The sequence below is a fragment of the Chrysoperla carnea genome, chromosome 2, assembly GCF_905475395.1.
Source record: "Chrysoperla carnea chromosome 2, inChrCarn1.1, whole genome shotgun sequence".
Classification (NCBI taxonomy): domain Eukaryota; kingdom Metazoa; phylum Arthropoda; class Insecta; order Neuroptera; family Chrysopidae; genus Chrysoperla; species Chrysoperla carnea.
Window position 1 is genome coordinate 26,210,832 of NC_058338.1, and position 23,575 is coordinate 26,234,406.

At 29.4% G+C, this 23,575-nt stretch overlaps 2 protein-coding genes across 3 annotated transcripts in view; one reads left to right on the forward strand and one right to left on the reverse strand.

The window, feature by feature from the left end:
- Nucleotides 1–6,847: 6,847 nt before the first annotated feature.
- On the reverse strand, nt 6,848–9,288 carry LOC123294273 (15-hydroxyprostaglandin dehydrogenase [NAD(+)]-like). Its single transcript, XM_044875398.1, has 6 exons — nt 9,154–9,288; nt 8,880–9,006; nt 8,525–8,622; nt 7,834–7,992; nt 7,622–7,779; nt 6,848–7,119 (listed from the first exon to the last, which is right to left on the reverse strand). The coding sequence occupies exons 1-6, from the start codon at nt 9,247–9,249 to the stop codon at nt 6,954–6,956; spliced, it is 804 nt and encodes a 267-aa protein (XP_044731333.1). The 5' UTR covers nt 9,250–9,288; the 3' UTR covers nt 6,848–6,953.
- Nucleotides 9,289–12,303: 3,015 nt separating this feature from the next.
- The window catches only part of LOC123294272 (fasciclin-2), a 273,886-nt gene continuing 262,614 nt past the window's right edge, over nt 12,304–23,575 (forward strand). For both annotated transcript variants that reach the window (XM_044875396.1, XM_044875397.1), the window contains exon 1: nt 12,304–12,418. In XM_044875396.1, the coding sequence (XP_044731331.1) occupies nt 12,340–12,418 (79 nt within the window). In that variant the 5' untranslated portion in view covers nt 12,304–12,339. The remainder of the gene's footprint in view (nt 12,419–23,575) is intronic.

Below are 23,575 nucleotides of genomic sequence, written 5' to 3' on the forward strand. Positions count from 1 at the left end.
ATTTTTTCGTTTATTTTTATTTATTTAAAGGGGGCATATCGCTACAATTAATATATGCAGGAAGGATTGTCAAATTTCGATTTTTTTCGTTTCATAAGTTTATTATATTTTCATTGGCAGAGTCGTTTACTGATCTACACCGAAAATTTTATTACTCATTTATTTTTATTGTCTTTTGTTTAATCTGTATTGTGTTTTGTTTTTTCATCAATGCAAAAATAACAGAGATGAATTCATCACAATATTTACTTCATAGACGAAGATAACTTTTCTTTTTATATGTTTTTTTATATCGAATGAAAATGAAAGGGTAATTTGAGCCACCTATTTTGTTCTGTCGTGTTCTATTATTTAGCATTCTTAATAATTATTTTAATTATTATTTTAGAAAAGAAGAAAAAAAAGATAATCATTTTACGGAAAAAATATCTATTGTATTTGTTTAAAATGAAACTCAATAAAATCTTTTTTATTTTATTTCGAGAGAAGAGAACTACTTTATTATATTCAGTTGATGTTTTAAAAAGATTATTTTGTATAATCTCACATTTCCATCCAATTTGAATGTTAATATATCAGCTATGTGAAGAAAAAAACTTTTGCAATAACAATAAATTCTTTTGTACGGTAGTATTAAATTTAGAATATATTTCGATTAAAATAATTGTATTAAAAAAAGAAGTTTGTTGTTACAGCGGGAATTTTATTCATTTTAATTATGTCTACTAACTTAAGCTCAGAGGTCCTGTATACAAAATATCAAGGCATTTGTTACAATTATGGCTACCACAAATAAATCAAATTATGTAATTATTAAATGAAATTGGGCACAGCGCAGCTCATGACTCCTTATGACTCCTGCTGAGAACATGCTCGATATCTTTTTTCGTTTTTGAGTTATCGTGTTGAGAGGACGGAAGGACGGACAACCGGAAATGGACTAATTAGGTGATTTTATGATCACATATACCAAAATTTTGTTCATAGCATCAATATTTTTAAGCGATACAAACTTGCGACTAAACTTAGTATACCTTGTATATTACATATATACATGGTATAATAAACTTAGTATACCTTGTATATTACATACGGAATTATTTTTTAAATTGAAACAGCACCTTTTCCATAATAGAAACCAGTTAATATGAATACTTAAATAAGAAAAACGTTTATTGTTTCCATTCCATTTTTATTGATTATCGAATATAGTAACCCATTGTATACGAACACTATTGCATTGGTTTTTTTTTTCTACCTTTTTCCAACAAAAAAAGGTAAAATAATCAAAATATTTTACAATGTATCTACCTGCTGCGATATAAAATAAAAAGTAATGATCATAGCAATAAAAAGGTTTAAGGTTAGTGAGTAACCAATAACTGCGTGTAACAGTAATTTGTTACTCTAAAAAATGATACTGCAAAATAAAATTTTCCTGTATCCTTTAGCCAGTTACGAACATGTTCTACTTCACTCCTGCGCTATTTAACACCCTCGACTGCACAAAATTTCAAATACTACATAAGAAATTCTATATTTTGATTATCCAAAATGGCAAAACTGTTTTCAGAGCTCTGAATTGCGTAATTATTTTTGTTTTCGACATTTTATGGTTTCTGAAAAAGTTCTGGAAACCAAGCAAACTAAAAGAATGCCGTTTTTTGGAACATAAATGGTGCTTTCTGTAAAAACCGCATCCTTGTTGCATGTTACGGAAAATAAGGCGGGCAGTTTTGGGGATGTTCTTCTCGTTTTCATAAAAGTTTTACCACTTTTGGGGAATGCGATTTCTTTATAGGTATAATGGGAAATTTTTCTTTATTTCTTTGTAATGGCACAAGTAGAAACATAAAGCAATATTGATTCTAAATATCATAATAAAAAATAATAAATTTATAAATAAATATACAAAAAGTAATATAAGAACGCCATAAAACAATTGAAACACATTTACACTCATAGGTAGCGATGATATCCGTTCATAATTTATCACATTCTTTGTCATTTTTTTATATATCAATAAATTCAAAATATAAACGGTACCATTTTAAGCCACGCTTTAATATACACGGTGACCCGAACAGTTGTGGAACGACTATACTTTCCATTTTATCATTTCTTTTTATAATCATCCACCAATTTCCATTTGTTTCCTTAGGCTTAGGTTGCGGGTTCGAATCCAGGCAGCGGAAGTGTGAGCAATAAAAATTAAATTGGTGGGGCGGTGGAATTGATCACATTGTCGTCGCTTAGATAAAAACGAAGTAACCGACTCCACAAACATCATAAATGTAATTGTATATATGAATGTAATTTAATTAATAAAGATTAAAAAATAATGATGTGAGTGTCCACTGTTATAGACATGTAGGTCAGAAAAACGGAGGTTAAACCCCTTTTTTTTTCTTTTTTTTTTTTAAATTGGAGCATACATACGTACTAATGGTAGGTCCAAACGATACCAACTTCACACAAACTTCTATAGAATTTTGTCTGCGCAACAAATCAGTGCAAACAAAAGTTGGTATGATGGTAAAGTCTGAGTTAAAAAAGTCTGAGCACGGAAGTTAGAAGTATTCGTGTACTAATGATAAGTCTGCACATTCATTTCGTCATCATATTTAAATGAACATTTTATTCAGACTTTCAGTCTGTACAGATATCTGTACAAACAATAGTCTGTATCGTGTGGATCCACCATAAAAGAATATGAAAATTTGAATTTAAAAAACATGATGATGATAGTAAAATGAAATTTTTAACCATCCCTTCTTCGTATTGGAAGAATTTTGACGGAAAGCAGATTTCAGTATTGTTTTCAAAAATTTTTTTTTCATAGTCACTCAATATATATACATTTTTAAAATACGTCGTATAGTAAACGAACAATAAGATTTTATTATCACTTCACCTACACCATTGACAATGAATTCGATGAGAAATAGTCGAAGAAAAAGGAGGTAGAAAGTAGTTCTTAACTGTTCTCAGATGAATGAAATGTTCGTTTATACTTGTATTTTTCGTTTGGTCACAGGTGCATTTAAAGACGTGCCGAAAATATCATTCATATATTATTATTATTATTATTATAGAACTTACATTTATTTTATTTTATTTTTTTGGGAAAATAGATATTCAAAAATATATCACTTCCTATAATGTCTCATATTTCATATAAATTATGTGTTATTTGGTAATAAAAATTGAATTTAAATGATTAATTTATCCTGACGTGTTATATTTATTATAATAAAAATTTCAAATTTTTTTCTGTTAAATTTTTGTTTAATGGAATGCAATAATTTTCCAATTTTCTATTACGTTTATGTTACAATTTTTCTTTTAAAAAAAAAAATATATGTATCGTCAATTTGATTGATTGGTTTAAGAAAGTTAATGCTTTTCGATTCTAAATGAAACATGAAAGTAAACAGATAGTTATAGATAATAGCTGAACAGAGTAATATTAAGAGATTCAGTTTTCTGGTATGAAATGGTGGAGATCAAGGATTTGATGCCTACACATTGGACGAAAATTTCAAAGAAAAAATGATCTCAATAGATACAAAGGCTTACTGCAGGCTAAGATAAGATACTGATAAGGAGGCAGGGGAGGTTTACATTTTCCTTTGGCTAAAAATACAAGGAATTGGAATTATTTTAATCCTAAGACAGGCCAAATAGCTTGAGCAAAAGCACTCTTTAAAGAGCCACGTTTTTCAAGTACAGCTTCACAAGATTTGAATGGATTCTCTAGCATTAAAATTAATCAATATCCAGTTTCTTTGTTATTCTTTTAATACCATAAAAAAACCTAATCAATAATATTTTTCTGGCATTCGAGACTTGTTATTCTTTCATTAGGCGTCAAATAAAACGATTTTTGCATTTTCTTTTTTATTTTTATAGCCATCTATATTCGGTTCCAAATAGACCTTTTCATCGATTTGCTTTTGTTTCGGACAATTGTCAAAAAATTATTCAACCTAAGAAAGTTCAATATATTTTATCTTTTTCAAACACCGTTTTTTGACAAGGATAGAAGATATAAGATATGTCTTTACTTGATTGAAAACAGTCCGAAACAAAAAAGAATCATTTTGTAAATGAAAAGCCCTATTGAAAATGTCCAATTTTCAAGATTTTTGATTTTTACTCAATAGGTACACAAAAGTAAATGTTTACATCTAATTTTTTTAAACAATATCTCAGAATACTAAATTTGTTACCAACTTACACACCAACAAGAAAAATAAATATAATTTTATTTGAATTTCAAATTTGAGTGATTCATGTGTATAAAGAAAACATCAGAACGGTCGAATGAATATCCCAACATTGACAAATATATTCGATAAAACAGGTAAAATTGGCTGATGTGAATACATTGGAGATTTATCTTTAATTTAAAAAATACATACTGTCGTTATTGGTATATACGGACTCATGGACATTTAGAATAACTGGATATGTGGTAGGTACGTTTTCACTTTGAGGAAATTATATATTTATCTAATTATTTGATAAACGCCAATAAATATATTTAAAAAAAAATATAGAAAGGAATTGTAGAATATTAGAGTCTATTTCCAGGATAATTACTAGGACACTCATCCTAAAGATTATTGATTAGCAAAGATAATTGAAGAGTGAACGTACACATTTTTTGTATAAACCCAGTGGCTATGGGCGAACCCATTTTTACATATAAAACATCGAATAAATAGGCAGACTTTTCTGATAATGATACTTAACTATATAAAAAAAGATCATGGCATCTGTTATCTAAGGCTAAATGTTTACAAAATATTGACGAGTCAAAGAAGTAGACCCCCCTGTTTTTAAGGGATTTTTGTGATTAAAAAAATTTCTAAAGAAATTTCTTACTTTCATCAATGTGTTAAACAAAAATAGTTAAATACATATAAATGGTAACATCTTATTGAACAACTCCGTATTTATTGTAAATAGATGATAATCTGCACAAAATATATTTATATACTTACATAGGTACAAACAGTGACTGAACTACCAGTGTTCACCGCGACACGGTCCCCGCGGCTCAAAAGAAGTCCTTTGAAGAGGACATTTTTTTGTAAATTATAGAAATTTCAGACTTTTGTCATTGATTATGTATAAGAAAGATTGAGTTCTATGGCCAGTATTTCTTTTGAAAACGAAGAAGCAAGAAATCTAGACATTTCCAATCTCATCAATGTTGAATGTATTTGCGAATATGAAAATTTGAAAGAATTTTAGTAAGTACTGACTGCTATAACGCCTTTTCAATGTACAAAAATCGGAAAAAATATGCAATGTATGAATAAATAAGTTTAAGGGCAAAAGAATGTTAGTTTTTTCCATGTTGTAAAATTAATAGGAGGAAGGAGGAATCCAATAGAGAAGAGGGTCCATTCTTCGATGGAATACATCTCTAAAGCCACATTAGGGTCTAATTTTTAGTTCAAATGTTACCACTTTTCAAATTGAAACATATAGTTTACAAGAAATTTAAAGATTTTTTTAAAATAATAATTTTTTGCATCATGGAATCATACAAAAACTACCGAAGCATCTATTAGACATACTTCCAACATCGAATAAAAAGTATGAAACTTAGAAGTAAGTAAGATAAATCAGGCATAAACGCTATTTCAACGATTCAAAAACAGATGTCTGTAGTAGTTAGTTTCCATGTTTAATACCCAACAATGTATTGGATAATAAATGTTAGCTTTTTTTATTCTCTGGATACTAGATGTAGCAGTACTCCGCTGCAATGTTTCGAATACAGTTGTATAGTTATTTTTATTTGGAGATTTCTGTAACTGTTTTCATATTTCACTTCCAGAAACACTTAAGTAGTGTCGCAAAAGTAATAATATCGCTATAATGTTAAAAAAAAAAAGATTGTACGATTTTTAGTAAACAGTTTGTGTAAGCATCATTTTTATTTTGTCGCATCCTCGAGAGATGAAGTTCAAAAATTAAAACTTCAGTAGAGGCGACTAAGCTTTGAAAACTGCGTAGATGCTTCTTTTTCCTCTACAGATTCTGTTACAGAATAAACTTCAATGAGCAACAATGTACCTCTGATCATCTGGATAACAAATGGACGAGTAGACATCTATTAGATATACTTTGAACATACATATACTCATGGGTAGATTGTTAACAGGCTCAACGTTGTTGTTTGTATTTGACTTTAACAACGCGAAACTAGATGTCACTACACGTATTTATAAAACATTAAAAAAATATTTTTTATAATTACAAATGCCTGAAAATTATTCTTGTTGATTATTTGTGATGGAAAATATAAACTTTTTTTCATTTTTCATTTTATCCAGATATCTCTTGAAAGAAGAAAACTATCGGTGAAACTAGCATATCATTACAAATACGTGTGGAAAACGATGGAAAAATCATTGAATTTTGTTGAAATCGAAAATCTATCGAGTCGGAATCGCTGCAAATTATATTTTGTAGCTTATGATGAACTTTTCATAAAAAATGAGCATATTTTGAAAAGAAACTATCAGAATAACGTTATGGAATGAAAATAAGCTTTTGCCGATCTGCCTTTTCCAATTTAAAATTTCTCATTAGAACGTAATTTCGCTTCTAGCGTTCGACAAAGTAAACGTGTAATATCCAGGGTGCACCATATCTTAATCTTCCCAGTTTTCTCAGAAAAATCCAACCTCATCTCAATCAGAAATAAATTTTCTAATACACCTTAAGATAAACTACGAAATGAAAAGCCTTAATATCGAAAAAGTTTTTATTTAATCCAAATTCATCAACACATATTTTTCTAAATATAGTTTCGTTTTTGCGCCATCATACAATCGAGGATTGTGCGTTTTATATAGCATCGAAGATAGTGACATTTTTCTTATTACAATTTTTGAAAACACATGTAGTATGGTCCATTAATAGTTATAAATTCACTTAAAATTCTCGTCGAAAAGCATATAATTATGTTTTATTTTCCAGTTTTGATAATTGGGTATATCTATTTCATATAATGGTTCACATGATTCACTAACCCAAACTTGTCCATTTTCTCCATAATTTAATACACGAATCAAGTTACCAGCAACAACTTCTGGGCTAAACGAAAAATTGAAATGCTTAGATTGATTGTGTTTCATGAAGCCTCATTTGTGACAATATGAAAAAACTTTTATAAAAATTTTCCATAATAAACGAGAATTATTTCCCGGTGAAAAAGAGAAAATAATCCCGGTGAAAAAACTTCAATTGGATGCATTACATTACAACCTTAGATAATAACATCTTATATTTACTCTGGGCTGGAAAAGTCTCGCTTTTCCAACCACCAAAATCCTAAAACTTCCTAAGACAAGTCCTAAGACAAGTTTATAGGAGCAAAATCCAACAGATCTTTGATCCCACTTTGATCAATGATATCGGAGAAAATTATTACTCCGATAAAGATGTAGAAATTTACAACCTGAACAATATGACATATTCAACTATTAATTTCCCTATGTCTCTCGTGGCACACTTACTGTAGTAATTAAACCGATAATCCCGGGAACAAAGGAAATACTTATCACACTAGATGTAAAGAAGGCGCAAAAATTATTACCTTTGTAGTGTAAATTGAGAATAAAATCTTAAGACAGCACGTTCTCGATCTGATAAATATTTTTCATTATTTTTTAAATTTGCTATAAAATCTGTTGAAGTTGGACCCACGCAAAATGTCAATACTGATATACCACGTTGTTTGTGCCAATAACAACCCTGCAATAAAAATTTTCTTACCCATGGAAATAAGTGAGCAAATAAAAAACTTACTGCAAATGATCTTGACATTCCAATAATTGCATGACTTGCAGCTACATATCTGGGAATCTCTCCTATTCCATAAAAACCCCAAGTAGATGATACGTTGATAATTCTCCCTCCTTTGCTCAAATATTTCATTCCTAATTCCGAACCGGTATATGCACCTTTCTAATAGAAAAAAATAATGGGTATAGAATTGTGTTATTATACCTTGTATATGAAATATATCAAGGTATACTAAGTTTATTCCCAAGTTTGTAACGCTTAAAAATATTGATGCTACCAAAAAAATTTTGGTTTAGGTGTTCATAAAATCACCTAATTGGTGCATTTCCTGTTGTCCGTCCGTCCATCTGTTAACACGATTGCTCAAAAACGAAAAAAAGATATCAAGCTGAAATTTTTACAGCGTACTCAGGACGTAAAAAGAGAGGTTGAGTTCGTAAATGAGCAACATAGGTCCATCGGGTCTTGGGTCCGTAAGACCCATGTTGTAAACCGTTAGAGATAGAACAAAAGTTTAAATGTAAAAAATGTTCCTTATAAAAAAATAAACAACTTTTGTTGGAAACATTTTTTTGTAAACATCACTTTTTACCCGTGAGAGCGCAAATTAGGCGCAAATTGTATAGTATATATTAAATGGGAATATCAGTTACATATGTGTGACATGTATGTAACTATAGGCTTTGTGACTTACAATATTAACATCGATTGTTCTGTCGCTTTCAAGTACACCAGCGTTATTTATAATAAGATCCAGTTGTGCACTTTGCCCAATGATTTTCTTTATAGCGTCTTAAAATAAAATCAAGAGTACATTTTAAATCTTATACAATGAACAATTATTCTCCGCTGAAACGGGGTGAATAAAAACAGAAGTTATCTATCCTTAAAACTGTTAGTGAATTAATTTTCATTGTCTATTACTGCACAGTTTTGGAGGATTATTCCACTTATATTCGAACAATTGAAATTGTTATATCCTTCCGAAAATTTCTTATTTTTTACTATTCAACTTAGCTTTTCGATTCATCCCGTTTTAAAATAATTACTTTCAAAAGCTGCAGCATCAGTGACATCCATGTTAATAAACTGTGCTTTTTTGTATCTGCAATCTTTTGTCAAGTCTACTACAGCCACTCGACCTTTCTCTTCATTCCAATCGCCAATGTATACCATCTGAAAAGCCAATAATTTATCAAAGATCTTATCTTAACGCTTAAATTTGTAAGCCAATGTTTGAATGATTTGTAACATTTAAAAGTAGCCAGTCAAGCTTTATTTTCTAATAGGTTCTCAGGTTCTTCTATTTAAAGAATAATGTACCTTTGCCTCAGCTTCAATCAATTTTTTTACTATCTCATATCCTATTCCACCAGCTCCTCCAGTAACGAAACAAACACAATCTTCGATTGTATTCATATTTTATAATTTTTTCTTTTTAAATTTACTTAAACATACATTTTCCTTAAATAAATAATAATGTACGAAGATTCAACTCATGTGACAGTTCTGAATCCTTGGAAACTGTTATAATATAGGCCAGGTAGTGGTGCATAATTAATGCAGGAAACGAAATCGAAAAATCAGTCTAACCCAGGAAAAAACTCCGCACGGGTAGACTTTTATGGAAGCTGGTGGAAAATGTTTGCCTGAGTGTCCTCAATGTCTCATCTTCTCTGTCACTGCTCAGCTTTTGTCATGATAAGATGGACTTACTTGAGCCAGCCGGAGCCTCTCTTTTACGACCTCTCCCACCTGAAGTCCGTCGACGTCAAAGCTCTCCTTCTGTTCTTAAACAGCTTCAAATGGTTCATGGAGTAGTGTCCGGGGATGGGCCAACCCTTTTTCGGTATCACAACGGACCCAATGGTCTAAGTGTACCCCCCCCCCCCCGGACAGCCACTCTAACCATACCTAAACTAAACTTGTGCATGTAACTATCTTGTTTACACGTAACATATTTTATAACATAAAACAATATCTCATAATTAACCGTAGAACCATGTTACATGTATACTTATTATTGATATTTCATATTTGCATTAATTTAATTTATTTAGAAATTTGATTTATTAATTTATAAAGTTTATCATAATAATCAATACCATAATTCAATGTATTTAAATGTAATTTTACATTTAAATCATTCATATTACAAATAGTATTTGTTAAAGTTGTATTTGTATTAAAGTGAATACAATTAGAATATTTATTTTTATAAATTCAATTATTAAATAAATTAAATTCATTTTTATTATTGAGTTCTTTTAAACATTTAAATATTGTTCAAAATATTTGATGGCTCCATTGTTTCATCCCAAAATATTAAAAGATTATAACAACAATGCAATACGAAGAAATATTTTATTACATCTGGACATCTATATTTGGTTTTTTACGATATGCAAAGTATATACCAAACAAGTGAAAACAAACATTGACTGAGTAAATTGTTGAAATACCATGTCTTGATTACACTGTCATATAACACATACATAACTGATATTCCCATATAATACATACTATACAATTTACGCCCTCACGGGTGAACAGTGATGTTTACGAAAAAATGTTTCAAACAAAAGTTGTTCAATTTTTTATAAGGAATTTTTTTTACATTTAAACTTTTGCTCTATCTCTAACGGTTTACAAGATGAGTCCTACGGACCCAAGACCTTGACCTATGTTGCTCATTAACGAATTCGATCTCACTTTTTACATCCTTAGCACGCTATAAAATCATTTCAGCTTGATATCTCTTTTCGTTTTTGAGTTATCGTGATGTCAGACGGACAGGCAGACAACCGAAAATGGATAAATTAGCAGATTTTACAGTTACAAACTTGGGATTAAACTTAGTGTACTTTGATATATATTACATATATACATGGTTATAATAAACTTAGTATACCTTAGTATATTACATATACATATGCATGTATAATTTTATATATCAAATGTGTAGTTCAAATTATTCAGTGCAAGTACAATAATATTATACCATGTTAATGAAATACATCAAGGTATATTAAGTTTAGTCCCAAGTTTGTAACGCTTAAAAATATTGATGCTACCAACAAAATTTTGGTACAGGTGTTCATAAAATCACCTAATTATTTGTTTTCGTTGTCTGTCCGTCTGTCTGTCTGTCAACACGAGAACTCAAAAACGAAAAAAGATATCTTAGAACGTAAAAAATAAGGTTGAGTTCGTAAAGAAGCAACATAGATCAATTGGTTCTTGTAAACCAATTAAAGATAGAACAAAAATTTAAATGTCAAAAATGTTCTAAATGTGCAAAAATGAACAACTTTTGTTCGAAACTTTTTTTCGTAAACATCACTGTTTACCTGTGAGGGCGCACATTTTTTATTATGTATTATATGGGAATATGAGTAACATGTTTGTGGCTAGCTACGAGTGGATATCATTCTTTATTTACATGACGTAAAAAAACACACGACTGGGTCATCAAAACTGTCTATATACGGTATTTCAATAATTAACTCAGTCAATTGTTTGTTTGCACTTTTTTTTTTAAAAAGAAGACTAACTTATATGAATTAAACTGTAAGGATAATATTGTGATGGATGCCATGCTTACACTTAACACTGGGTGTTAAATCTTGGTCCAACCCAGGTATATGAGATTAAGCATTAAGAAATGTATATTGTGTCATGTTTCGTTCTTACAAAGATAGTCCAATAAGTCCATTAATCTTTCAAATGTCTTCTGCCATAATAACAGCAAAAAATATAAATAAAATTATCAACAAAATTCGTTCGTGAGACATTTGAGTTAGGTTTGGGGAAGCGCTACTAAATCAGTGTTTGGTTCATGACGTTAAGTCGAGATTAGGGCCCAAACTGGAATGCCAATTTGAATTCTACCATCAATCTTGGTATTTACTGTGGAATAATATTATTGAGGTTAGGTTAGGTTACGTTGTATTGGTTGTTCACGAAAGACACACTTAGGCTATAGAGCCCATTGGGATACCATAATAGTATTTATATTTAACAAGGTAAAAAAATTTTTCTTACCGAGTTAAAGATTCCCGCCTTTTGTATTTATAAATTCATTTATCTGAATTTATAGTATACTTAAAACAACTACAATCTGACTCAGTGAGTATTGGTATGTTATTATACATGTGTATGTATATTTGTGTGGTTACAATCATTCGTATATTTACGTAATTTAACACGAAATCAACCGAAACAAGTTTCCAGCAAACATTTAAAGTTAGTTCTTTATGCGATGACGGTGTTTCATTCCGTAACAGACGGTGACTATGTATATTGTATATTAGTTTAGTGTGTTTTCTCTTCTTATTCAACGTATTCTACTTTCAAACGTAAACACTGTTTGGTGAAGTTTGTTGTTCGTTCTTATTACACACACACACACACATGCATGTGTAGTTTTTAAAAAACATTTTTATTAAAAAAAGTTATTAAAATTATAAAATCGAAATCGTTTTTAATAATATAAATATCGTAATAAAAATGACATTTTTAAAGTGTTTGACTTCGGGTTTGGGGAATTGTTACATCAGTGTGTATTTTTTATTCATATTTATAACAGGTGAGTTCAGCAAAGATAACCTGTCGTGTTTTTATTTGTAAACTATAATAGTTTGTGATATTTATATTCCCATCTCTCTCTATTGTTTGAGTAAACAATAAAATTTTTTTATTTTATTATAAAAGGTTATTATACATAATGTCCGTTTTACTTTTATTTATATGAATCATCAATTGGGTTGGTAATTAATATAATAAATTAAATAATTATATATTTGGCTGTATTCAATAATTACATCACAAGTTTTTAATTATCCTTAAGTTAGGTTTCAAATGACAAATCTAAAATTACAATAAAATCTTCTTGTATAAGGGTATAACAAAAATTAATTATTTTGACTTAAAAATAATTAATCAAATGCTTGAAGTTATTTCATTACATTTTATATTCAATCTTATGTGAAAACATTAATAAACAAAGTCAACCAAGTAAGACAAAATCCGCCAAAAGCCTCTAGTAATATAGTTACATATATAATTGTAAATTATAACTTATTAATTATAACATATTTCAAACTACATAAAGGATGTTCTTAAAAACATGATCAGTCAGAGTTAGTACTCGATTTCTTAGAGTTAGTGGTCGGCATCTCAGCTATTATGGACGTAGGAATCTAAACATAATAAGTATAAGAACTTTTATTTATAGTATAACCTTCTTTGTTTTCAAAACCAACCCATAACAATTTAGCAAAAAGGACAGTGAAGACAGAAACGTCTCGTGCCATTTTTAAGAGTAGTGAAAGATATTATTGTGGCGCCCCGCCCCCAATATATATGAATTTATTCAAAATTTCATGTAGTTGCATTTTACCATTAGAATCTTGTAATAAAATTCAAAAATTATACAGTTTTTTGCTTTTTCTGCCCTTGGTGACACCACGCTAGGCTTACTACTGACCAGAGCACAACATATACACAAATTAATATAATAATAATAATAATAATGGGGTTGAACCTCCGTTTCTCTGACATATACGCCTATAACAGGAGCCACCCACATCATTATTTGTTAATCTTTATTTATTCATTTGCAAACATATTTTACAATTAGATTTTTGATGTGGGTGGAGTCGGTTACTACGTTCTTATCCAAGCGACGACAATGTGATCAATTCTACCGCCCCCATTAATTATATATTGTTCACACTGCCGCTGCCTGGATTCGAACCCGCAACCTAAGTCTAAGTAGACAAACGATCGGAAGACTAGCGCCTTACACCGCTTGCCCACTTAAGGTCTTTACAAAAATTAATATAATTTTCACACGCATTTTCTGTGGTAGATAAACTTAACCCTTATTCCTGTTTTATATTTCTTAATACAACGTATTAAAGTCATTTTAAAGGGAATTTATCTTCGGCTCTTTAATATCTGAATAACTTTATGGGAAATGATTATATATTAATATATTTTAGTAATGTGGTACTTATATTGCCTGTTTGAAGGAATTTCTACCAACTTGAATTCTCCTATTAACTGAATTACTACCCGCCAACCTTTCTGATTCATCGTATACTAAATATGAATGTTGCATTATAGGAACGTTCCAAACTATTGCGAAGCTGGCGAACTGGCTAAAATAGTATTGTCGGATCATCTCTCAGGGCTTAAATGTGTAAACGCTAAATCTATTCTGCAGTTCTTGTAAGTAGATCCAGGTGGTTCAAGGAGTAGACACTTCCAATGAAATCAATCTTTGTTTAAGTATTACAAATATAACAATAGAATTTTATGGCCCAAGAATGTCGTAGCTGAACAGTCGGTGCAGCCAAACCTTCGCTACTAAGTGTTCATCTATTTTCTATAAATTCGTCAATCTCTCCATATAAAGTGTTCAAATATTGATACTTATATTTATATGGATTGATTTTTATAGTCACAGGGTGTTTAGGTAGTACGAGCGCCAAGGCATGTTTAGACTGGTGGTTGAAAATATTTGTACCTTATTTGAAAATTATTCCAGATAGCGAAAATTTTTATTCTTAGTGTTCGTCCTAAATTGTCAAGTTATAACATACTTCATCATCAAAATTGAAGTGGTATTTTTTTAAAATTGGTGTTCCCACTACCGTGCTCACACATCCTTACTTAGCCGGGCACAACGGATTTGTTTTGTTTTCAATAATTTATTAAAGTTTAAACTTTGATTGAAATAATTTGTTTTAATTTCCACCGACTAGTTTTGAAGAAATCTATGAAAACATATTAATCTACCGTTTTTCCATAAGATCAATGTTAAATATGCTTACTCTTGAAGTCATTTATTTATTTAAATCAACTTCATACAAAAAAAATCTCAATCCTTTTATCCAAAATTGTCTTGGCGCTGATACATCCTTAAAACAGAATAGTGTTACTTGTTATATTTCTTGTTCAAACAACAAAATTTCACGTACTTCCTTTGTTTTTGTAAATCAATACATAATATACAATAAACCCACTTACTTAATTATCCTGCCAATAACCCACTACCTACTTGGACAGAATAGATAATACAGCATTATTATATACATTGCGACAAAATTATTTAATCCGCAAGATTTCATGCCAAATATGTTATTTTTTTGTTGTTAAATAGATATATCCTTGGCCCATTGCCACAAATTTTGTAAATATTCTCAAATATAAAACTAATGAACATTTTTAAGAGTTTGAAAAAATTTTTATTAAGCCAATTAATTAAAAGAATGTTTTTAGTACTACCGTTTTAATAGATTTAGATTCATTCAAATTTATGTATTGTGGTCCAGATGGTTTCGATTTGATCTCTCGCCATAATTGACAATAAAAAAAGATTTTTATATCCGAACTCTTTCGATTTAACCGATTTGAATTGAAGTTAGATAATGGATCTAGGAACAGAAAATGAGTGCGTAGTCATGATATGGCATTTAAATCGACGCCAGAGCTTGTTTATCATTTTGGCGTTAAAGGGGGCTTATATGACTAATTGTCAAATCTTTACATGTAAATGATATAAAAAATGTCAAATTAAAATTATTGAAAAATATCAATTAATTAAACTTGCTACATTAGAAATTGTGAAAATATGAGGCGAAATTGCGTAAATAATATTTTTTAAATGTAAATTTACATTATTACTTATTTAAATTTTTTTGAAAATAATATTGAATTTTCAATGTAAGCCATATATGCAATCCATAGAATTTTATACGCTATCCATACAATTATATTAATATTAATAAAGTAGTGTTACGATGGAAACATCTCCAATAAAACTTATGTTTAAGTGTCGGTCTGCCTGTCTGTGGCACCGTAGTTCCTAAACGGATGAACCCATTTTAATAATTATATCATGTATATATATAATGCCCATTATATGCATATTAAGTTTAGTTTCAAGTTTGTAATGCTCAAAAATATTGATGCTGCGTACAAAATTTTGGTATAGGTGTGACATGCATATATGAGTGGCTATCTTTCTTACATGACATAAAAAAACTAACGATTCTGTAATACTGTCTTTACATGGTATTTCAACAATTAACTCAATCAATTGTTGGTTTTCACTTGTTATTTATTTTAGTTTGAAATGCTAGCGGTGCTTCTTTAACAAAGTAAACAAAAATCGGCGAATATGCTTCTTTAACAAAGTAAACAAAAATCGGCGAATATATTTTCAAATGTTTGTTTAGACAAAAATGAATTTTGTTGATGACTATATATTGATTGAATTATCTGGTGTGTAAACGATTATTTTGTGTTTATTTATTTTCAAAGTAGGTATTTTGCTTATCATTCGTGATAGTATATTTTGATTACTCACAGGTTGACACTCTTGATACATCTGTATATAAGTCTAGGCAGGTACTACAGAAATCAAAATGAATTACATTGTTCGAAATATTCTTTTGCGGGCATTAGATGTAAAATGATTTAGTTTAGAAGATGTTAAGATGCCGAATTTTCGATATAGCAAAAAATTTTATATTTATTCGGTTTATACCCCAGAGTGTACACTATAACTCGAATAGGATGGTTTTATAAGACTCCAATTGTGCAATATTTTTCTACTAACACTCGGTGTATAGTCTTAGGTAGTAGATGATACATTCAAACAATAATAAATTAAATTTCAATCACGATGCGGAATTGATTAACACCTATAAGTATTTAAGTTTTCGGCGTGCATAAGCAAATTTTTATTTGTGGAAACCTTACATATTGTTACCATATTACAATAATTAAATAATAAAATATGTTACAGAAATCATATATACGGTAATCATTTTGGATTAATGATCCAATATAATTACAATAAATACATTTTGATTTTAACTATAGATACTGAGAAATCAATAATCCAATTTATAAATTATTTTATCACATTTATTAACATGCCGTGATTATCTGTCCATTAAGGGATTTTGTAAATGGAAAATGTTTTCGCTGTAAATGTTTTTTTGTATGTATGTTAGGTTTGATGAAAGTTGTTTTTTCTCTCACCGGAAATAAACAATAGACTGAATGCTGCGCTTAGCATTAGTCTTCATATTTTCTTTTATCAACAAGTTTGGCATTACTCTTCATACTCTTTTTATACCATTATATTATGAAATAACGAGGAATACTAAGTTTAGTCCCAAGTTTATAACTCTTAAAAATATTAATATACTACGTCCAACAATAACAAATTTTCTCTGATAATATTTAAAAAGTTACAAAATTTTTATGTTGAAATATTCGCCCAATAAATAAAAGTGCATAATATTTCTTTTCCTAACAGGGTCACCGTCTATATTATGAATAAAAAAACCTTAATAAATTATTGAACACAAACAAACCCGTGATGATCCCCGTGCTCAAAAGATGTTTGAGCACGGTAGTGGGGACACAAATTAATATATATACATATATATATATTTTTTCAATTTTGATGGTGAAATATGCTATAACTTGACAATATAAGTCGAAAAGAAAGGCAGGTATCGAAAAATTTTATCCTTATTTTTCGTCAAAATTCATCATCAAAGTTCAAAATGAAGTACAAATAATTTCAACCAAAAGACTAAACTTGCTTTATAAGGATGGCTTATAATTACCCGACTAGAAATTTTCACGTGCTCCCACTTGGGACCCAGCTTGGTTGCCCAATTGGGACCCCAAATTGGGCTGTAACGCAGAAACTTATTTGGGGCCCGGTGGGGCAATCCCTATTGGTTCCCGATTGGGCAGTCCCTATAGGTTCCCAAATGTGCAAGCCCTATGGGTTCCCAATCGAATAATCTCGGTCTGTTCCCGCTTAATTTAACTTATTGTAAATCATTTGCCCCTTGTTAATCAATACAATCATGATGTAGCCTATAGCTTCAAATTAAAAATAAACTGAAAATTACCAAGCAAATTTTTTTATTTATAAATTTATAAAAATACAATAGATCCAGTCAATAGAATGATCATTTTTTTAAACGAAGAAGACGATGGCCATCCCAATCTCGAGCACCTTGTATCACTGTTGTCATTGCCTTCAAAATTTCTTTATCGTCTAGTGGGTTTTCGGGACTGGAAGCTAGTTTTTTAATAAAGACATCTATAATAATTTAAAAAAAAAAATTATTAATGAAAGAACTATTTTTTTTAATAATCACAATATAACTTGTGATCGAAATTTTTACCTTGTATACTTGAATAAAAACTAGTGCGGAGTTATTTCACGAAATCTTCTGATCCGTAATACGTTTACATAACCTCAATCTTCAATTGACATTTTCAATTACTCTCAAAATGTTCAAACACATGTGTCAAAATAATAAAATTCAATTAAACGTAAATGCACTTAAAAAAATTTATAATATAGTATGATGCTGAATTTTTATAAATTAAAATACCAAAAAAACTATAAAATATCACTTATTTTCGATTCATACTCGACTCTACATAATGTGTTTTTATAATGACAAATAAAAAACTTCTCGTAGCGCCATCTGGTGAAATGTTTTACATAAATAAAACGCGGAAAATTCAAAAACAGAATAATATTAAGAGAAAAAAATAGATTATGTAAAAAACGAAAAGTTTATAAATACTCAAAGTACAGAGTTAAAAGTGAAGTAAAGCGTTTTGAATTAAAACTTTTTTAGGGAAATAATTTTTTTCTAAATTTATAAATATTTACTTACTATAAAAAAATAACTTAAACAAAAAAAATTAATTGAAAAATTATGATTGTTTTTAATAAAGTAGGAAATTTTTTTAAATCAATTAACTGTACTAAGATTAAGAACATATATATTTGCTTTATTCAAAGCAATCAAATTTTTCAAAATCAGGTAAAAATAGAGTAAAGATTATTTTAATTTTTACACCGGGCTATCCCAACGTGTTCCCAACCAGGTCCCACTCAAACAAAACCGTTGTGTTTATCATTTAATTTAATTTGGGCTTTCCCAATAAGTTACCAAATAGGCCCCAGTTGGGAAAAACTATTTAAAATCGTCTATTTTTACATTGGGCTATCCCAAAAGGTTCCCAATTGGATCCCAATTGGGATGGACCTATTTTAATTTAATTTGGGCTTTCCCAATAAGTTACCAAATAGGCCCCAGTTGGGAAAAACTATTATAAAATCGCCCATTTTTACATTGGGCTATCCCAAAAGGTTCCCAATCGGATCCCAATTGGGATAGACCTATTGGGCCATGCCCCAACAAATCCCAAACGGGCCCCAATATAAGTACTGGGACAATTTCTAGTCGGGTAATAATATTTGTGATCCTGTTGGAAAAACAATTTTAAAAATTATTCGAAAGCAATTATTCTCCTTCAGTATTGCTATAAGTTAATTTGTTTCAATTATATATAAAAGCTTGCTGTCAATTAAAGGAATGTAAAAAAGAAACTGGTCATTTTCGATTTACGGATAAATTATTCAAAAAATTGGCTCATTATAATTACTGAAATGTTGTTCGTCGTAAAATTGTTGAATTATAAGCATGACATATAATTAATGATATTTATACTTCTGTTGGAAAAACAATTTTTAAAAGTATTCGAAAGCAATTATTTTCCTTCATTAGTGCTTTAAGTTAATTTGTTTCAATTATATATAAAATTTTTCTTTCAATTAAAGGAATGTAAAAAAGAAACTGGTTCAACAATTTGAAAAGCCTTTTTTATATAATATGCATATTGTGAACTATAATTGGATAAAAGCACTTAATAATGAAATTATAGGACATTTACCCTTCCTTAAGTTTTTTTAATGGTGGTTAGTTTATTTATGTACACATAAAGTAATTATATGTGATTATTTAATGTCTATTTAGGTACAGTTCAACCCACATTTTATTCTTACCCATGTATTTACATACATAATTCATTGAACTTAGGAATCCATACTCCTTTTTTTTTATATTACTAACATACAAACACAGTATTTTATTTATTATTATTATCTTTTTCAGTTCATATGAATTTTAAATTGTAAAAACTTCGAAAAGCAATAAAATTTAAGGTCTGATAATGAGGGTTATGTACTGTAATGATACGTAATTCAGTGTAAACTTTCTATATTAATATCCATAGTGTGTCACAATGATCTCAAAGAGGCGTGATGGGTGGGTATGTGTTATGCAAGAGTTATGTAACGGGAGAAGCTGTACTAAAACCATGTTCATGCAGTTTATGTTACGCTTTCGTTTTCGAAGAATGAGGGCTCTTGGTCTCGATAAATTTTACACGGTGCATGGCATGATTTACTGGTACGTTAATAAACTTCGGGAATTAAGGAATATTTGGAATGACTTTTACACTCCTCAAAACTTCAAAAGACCTCAAAAAGGATTCAAAAACATTGTTTCTCTGGAAATATGGAAATCGGTCATTTTAGATATCACTATATATGTACAAGGAAATGTAGGTTAGGTTAGGTTAGGTTAGAGTGGCTGTCCTGGGGTTGGACATACTTAGACTATAGGGTCCCGCAAACGAAATGTAAGAGGGGCATAAAGTCCTGATACGTACGTTAATACCAATATTTCACCAAAAACATGAATGTTTAATAAGCCGTAGTTGTCACAGAATCCAATTAAACTCAATTACGTCAGCTCAAGAAAGTCGTGAAATCTCGTAGAGAGAAAATTCTTTAAAAAAAAAAAAATAATAATAAGATGAATAGTATAAGGAATTTTCGGTGACTTCACGCCCCACCCACCTCTATGGAGGATATGAAAATCGTTAACACCCTACCAACTCCCATTCAACCCTCTAATGATATGATGTAAGAATTTTTTCACAACGTCTATTAAACATCAAAATTTAAATTTAACAAATCAAAGTATTTTTAAGGTTAAAGTCAAGCACTTACTGAATAAAGGTCTAATTTTTTTTTACTAAAGTACGAATAGTGGTATACAATTCTTGTGTATGTTTCTCCTTAGTACGTATTTATTTAACATTTTACTTGGCGTGTTTTAGTTTTTATTTGATTCGTTTGTATACTCCGAAAACTTGCCAAGCAAAATATAAAATAAATGTACTAAGAAGAGGCTTTGGTTAAGTAGGTGTCTTTATAGGTCTTTATTAAGTAGGTGCTCAAATTAAACGCTAAAAATAAAAGTTGTGAAAAATTCTTACGTCATATCATTAGAGGGCTGAACAATTTTCCATTTTCTGCAAAAAATATTGAAATATATTTTTGTATACAGTCTGTTTATTTTAAAAGTATCCACCCTTAATATTTTTTGACCTGATTTGATTATTGTTTTGAGTGAAAACACGTAGACTTAGATATGGAGGAGGAATCAAAAAATGATACCTAAAGAATTTGGTTATTCATACCTTCACCCCTACCTACCTGTTTTGGAATTTAAAATGGCACTCCCTACCTTGTGATACCTCATTTGAAAGAGAGCATACAATTATTTCTTCGTTTCATAGTTTGAGTGGGTAAAGGTGAAAAGGTGAATACTAAAACTCTCGTAAGTGCCATTTTTTCCAACTTCCTCCTCGATATTTAAATCGACGTGTTTTGATTCAAAACAATATTCACATCAGGTCAAGGGATATTAAGGGTGGATACTAAATTGAACACACTGTATAATGCATACATTTTCAAAATTGAAAATTATATTAAAAGGATAGAATTGGTTACAGAACCCTACATTTTACTTTTATAAACTGATGAAGAAACACCATGTTGATGTCAATTAGATAATGTATTAAAGCCAGAATACATTATTTTTTCAAGGGGTGTTCCATATCTAGCCCTATTTTATAAAAATAAAACCGTAACATAATCAATATATTTTGTTTTCGTAACAATGCAATAAATTTTCTTTGTTAGCAAATAATTGATTCTTTTAGCAAAGAAGTAAACTACATCAAATATTATTATTTAAGGGTTTGTGCAATATACTCATTTTATTTTCTCACATTAAATTGCAATAAAAATGCAATTTGTTAATAAAAATTCATTGAAAAATTTTATTTTCAAGGTTATAGATAATACCATTCTCTTCTATTACCTTTGTGCACAATAAGTTGTTAATAAGTTATTCTACGCAAAGTAATTGATAAAATGAATCTTATAAGTATTTCTTATTCTACCTACAGGTTGTTTAAAAAGTCACAATACTGTTTATAATTGAAATAATCTGTAACTATTCTTAATATTATTAAAGCATAATTCTTGAAAATTAATTTAGTGTTAAGTTACTTTTTCTATTTCTGTTTTTGTATAAAATATTTGCAAACCATATATATATGCATTCAAGCTGACTGAGGTAATTTTGATATCGCAATGTTTGGTTTAATTTTAGTCCGTATCTCAAAAACTATTCGACCAGTCATCAAATACACCCGATTTTTGTACTTTTTGGGTCAAAATTACCTTACATACTGAGTTTTATCAAACTTGGAGATACAAAAATTTCTCGATTTTTTGCAATTTTTTTAAGGGGTACGCAATATTTGGATCGATTTTAGTCCGTATCTCAAAAACTATTAGACCAGCCGTCAAATGCACCCGATTTTTTTTCTTTTTGGGTCAAAATTATCTTATTAACTGAGTTTTATCAAAATTGGAGATTCGAAAAATTTCTCGATTTTTTGCAATTTTTTTAAGGGGTACCCCTTTGCAAAAATCGAGAAAAACGCAAAAAAAAATTTTGATTTGGAATTTGATGAAACTCGGTGGATGGGGTAATTTTGATCCAAAAAGTATAAAAATCCGGTTAATTTAATAGTTGGATGCAGAGTTTCTGAGCTATCGCAATATTTGGATCGATTTGGGTCTATATCTCAAAAACTATTAGACCAGTCGTCAAATGCACCCGATTTTTGTACTTTTTGGGTCAAAATTACCTTATAAACTGAGTTTTATCCAAATTGGAGATACAAAAAATTTCTCGATTTTTTGCAATTTTTTTAAGGGGTACCCCTTTGAAAAAATCGAGAAAAATGCAAAAAAAATTTTGCTTTGGAATTTGATGAAACTCTCATCTCTCATCACATTCCATTTTTTGATACTAAAAAAACGAAAATGATCCAAAAACACTCATTAATTGACACAATAAATTTCAGTTTTTTGGTGACATTTTCGTTTTGGTAGAAACGCCTTAAACGAACAAGCATACCAATTTTTCTCTGAATTTGTGTAATTAAGTCGTAAACGACGTAGCGAACTAGAGCATCATGTATACGACTAGAGTGCTTTTAATTTTATTTATGGTTATTGAAGTATAATAGAGATTTTGTTGCTGTTAATATCATAGTTATTTTCCACATATGATAAATTATTAAAATTTAATTATTAATTAAACTCATAACAGTCTATTAATTATTAATTAAATTTACAATTAAACTACTGTTTATATACTTATAAAAAAAATTTATTCAACCTTATGATCTTAGCATTTCAAGAGAAGAAAAAAGTTTTAATGCTAAAATTTTCTGTATAACTTTTTAGAGTAGTTTTGAAAAAAAAAATTTTATTCTGAATTTATAGTGAAGTTAATTTGATGATATATACCTACTGCTACGTAAAAACTGAGGTTGTACAAAATTTGGCCTGGATTTTTCTGTTTTTATGATCATTTTCCAAAGTGATAAACTTTGATTATGATTTTTTTTCCAGTATCTCTGATTTTATCAGATTGATTACAGTTTTGTCAAAAAATTTTGTCATTCAAAACCA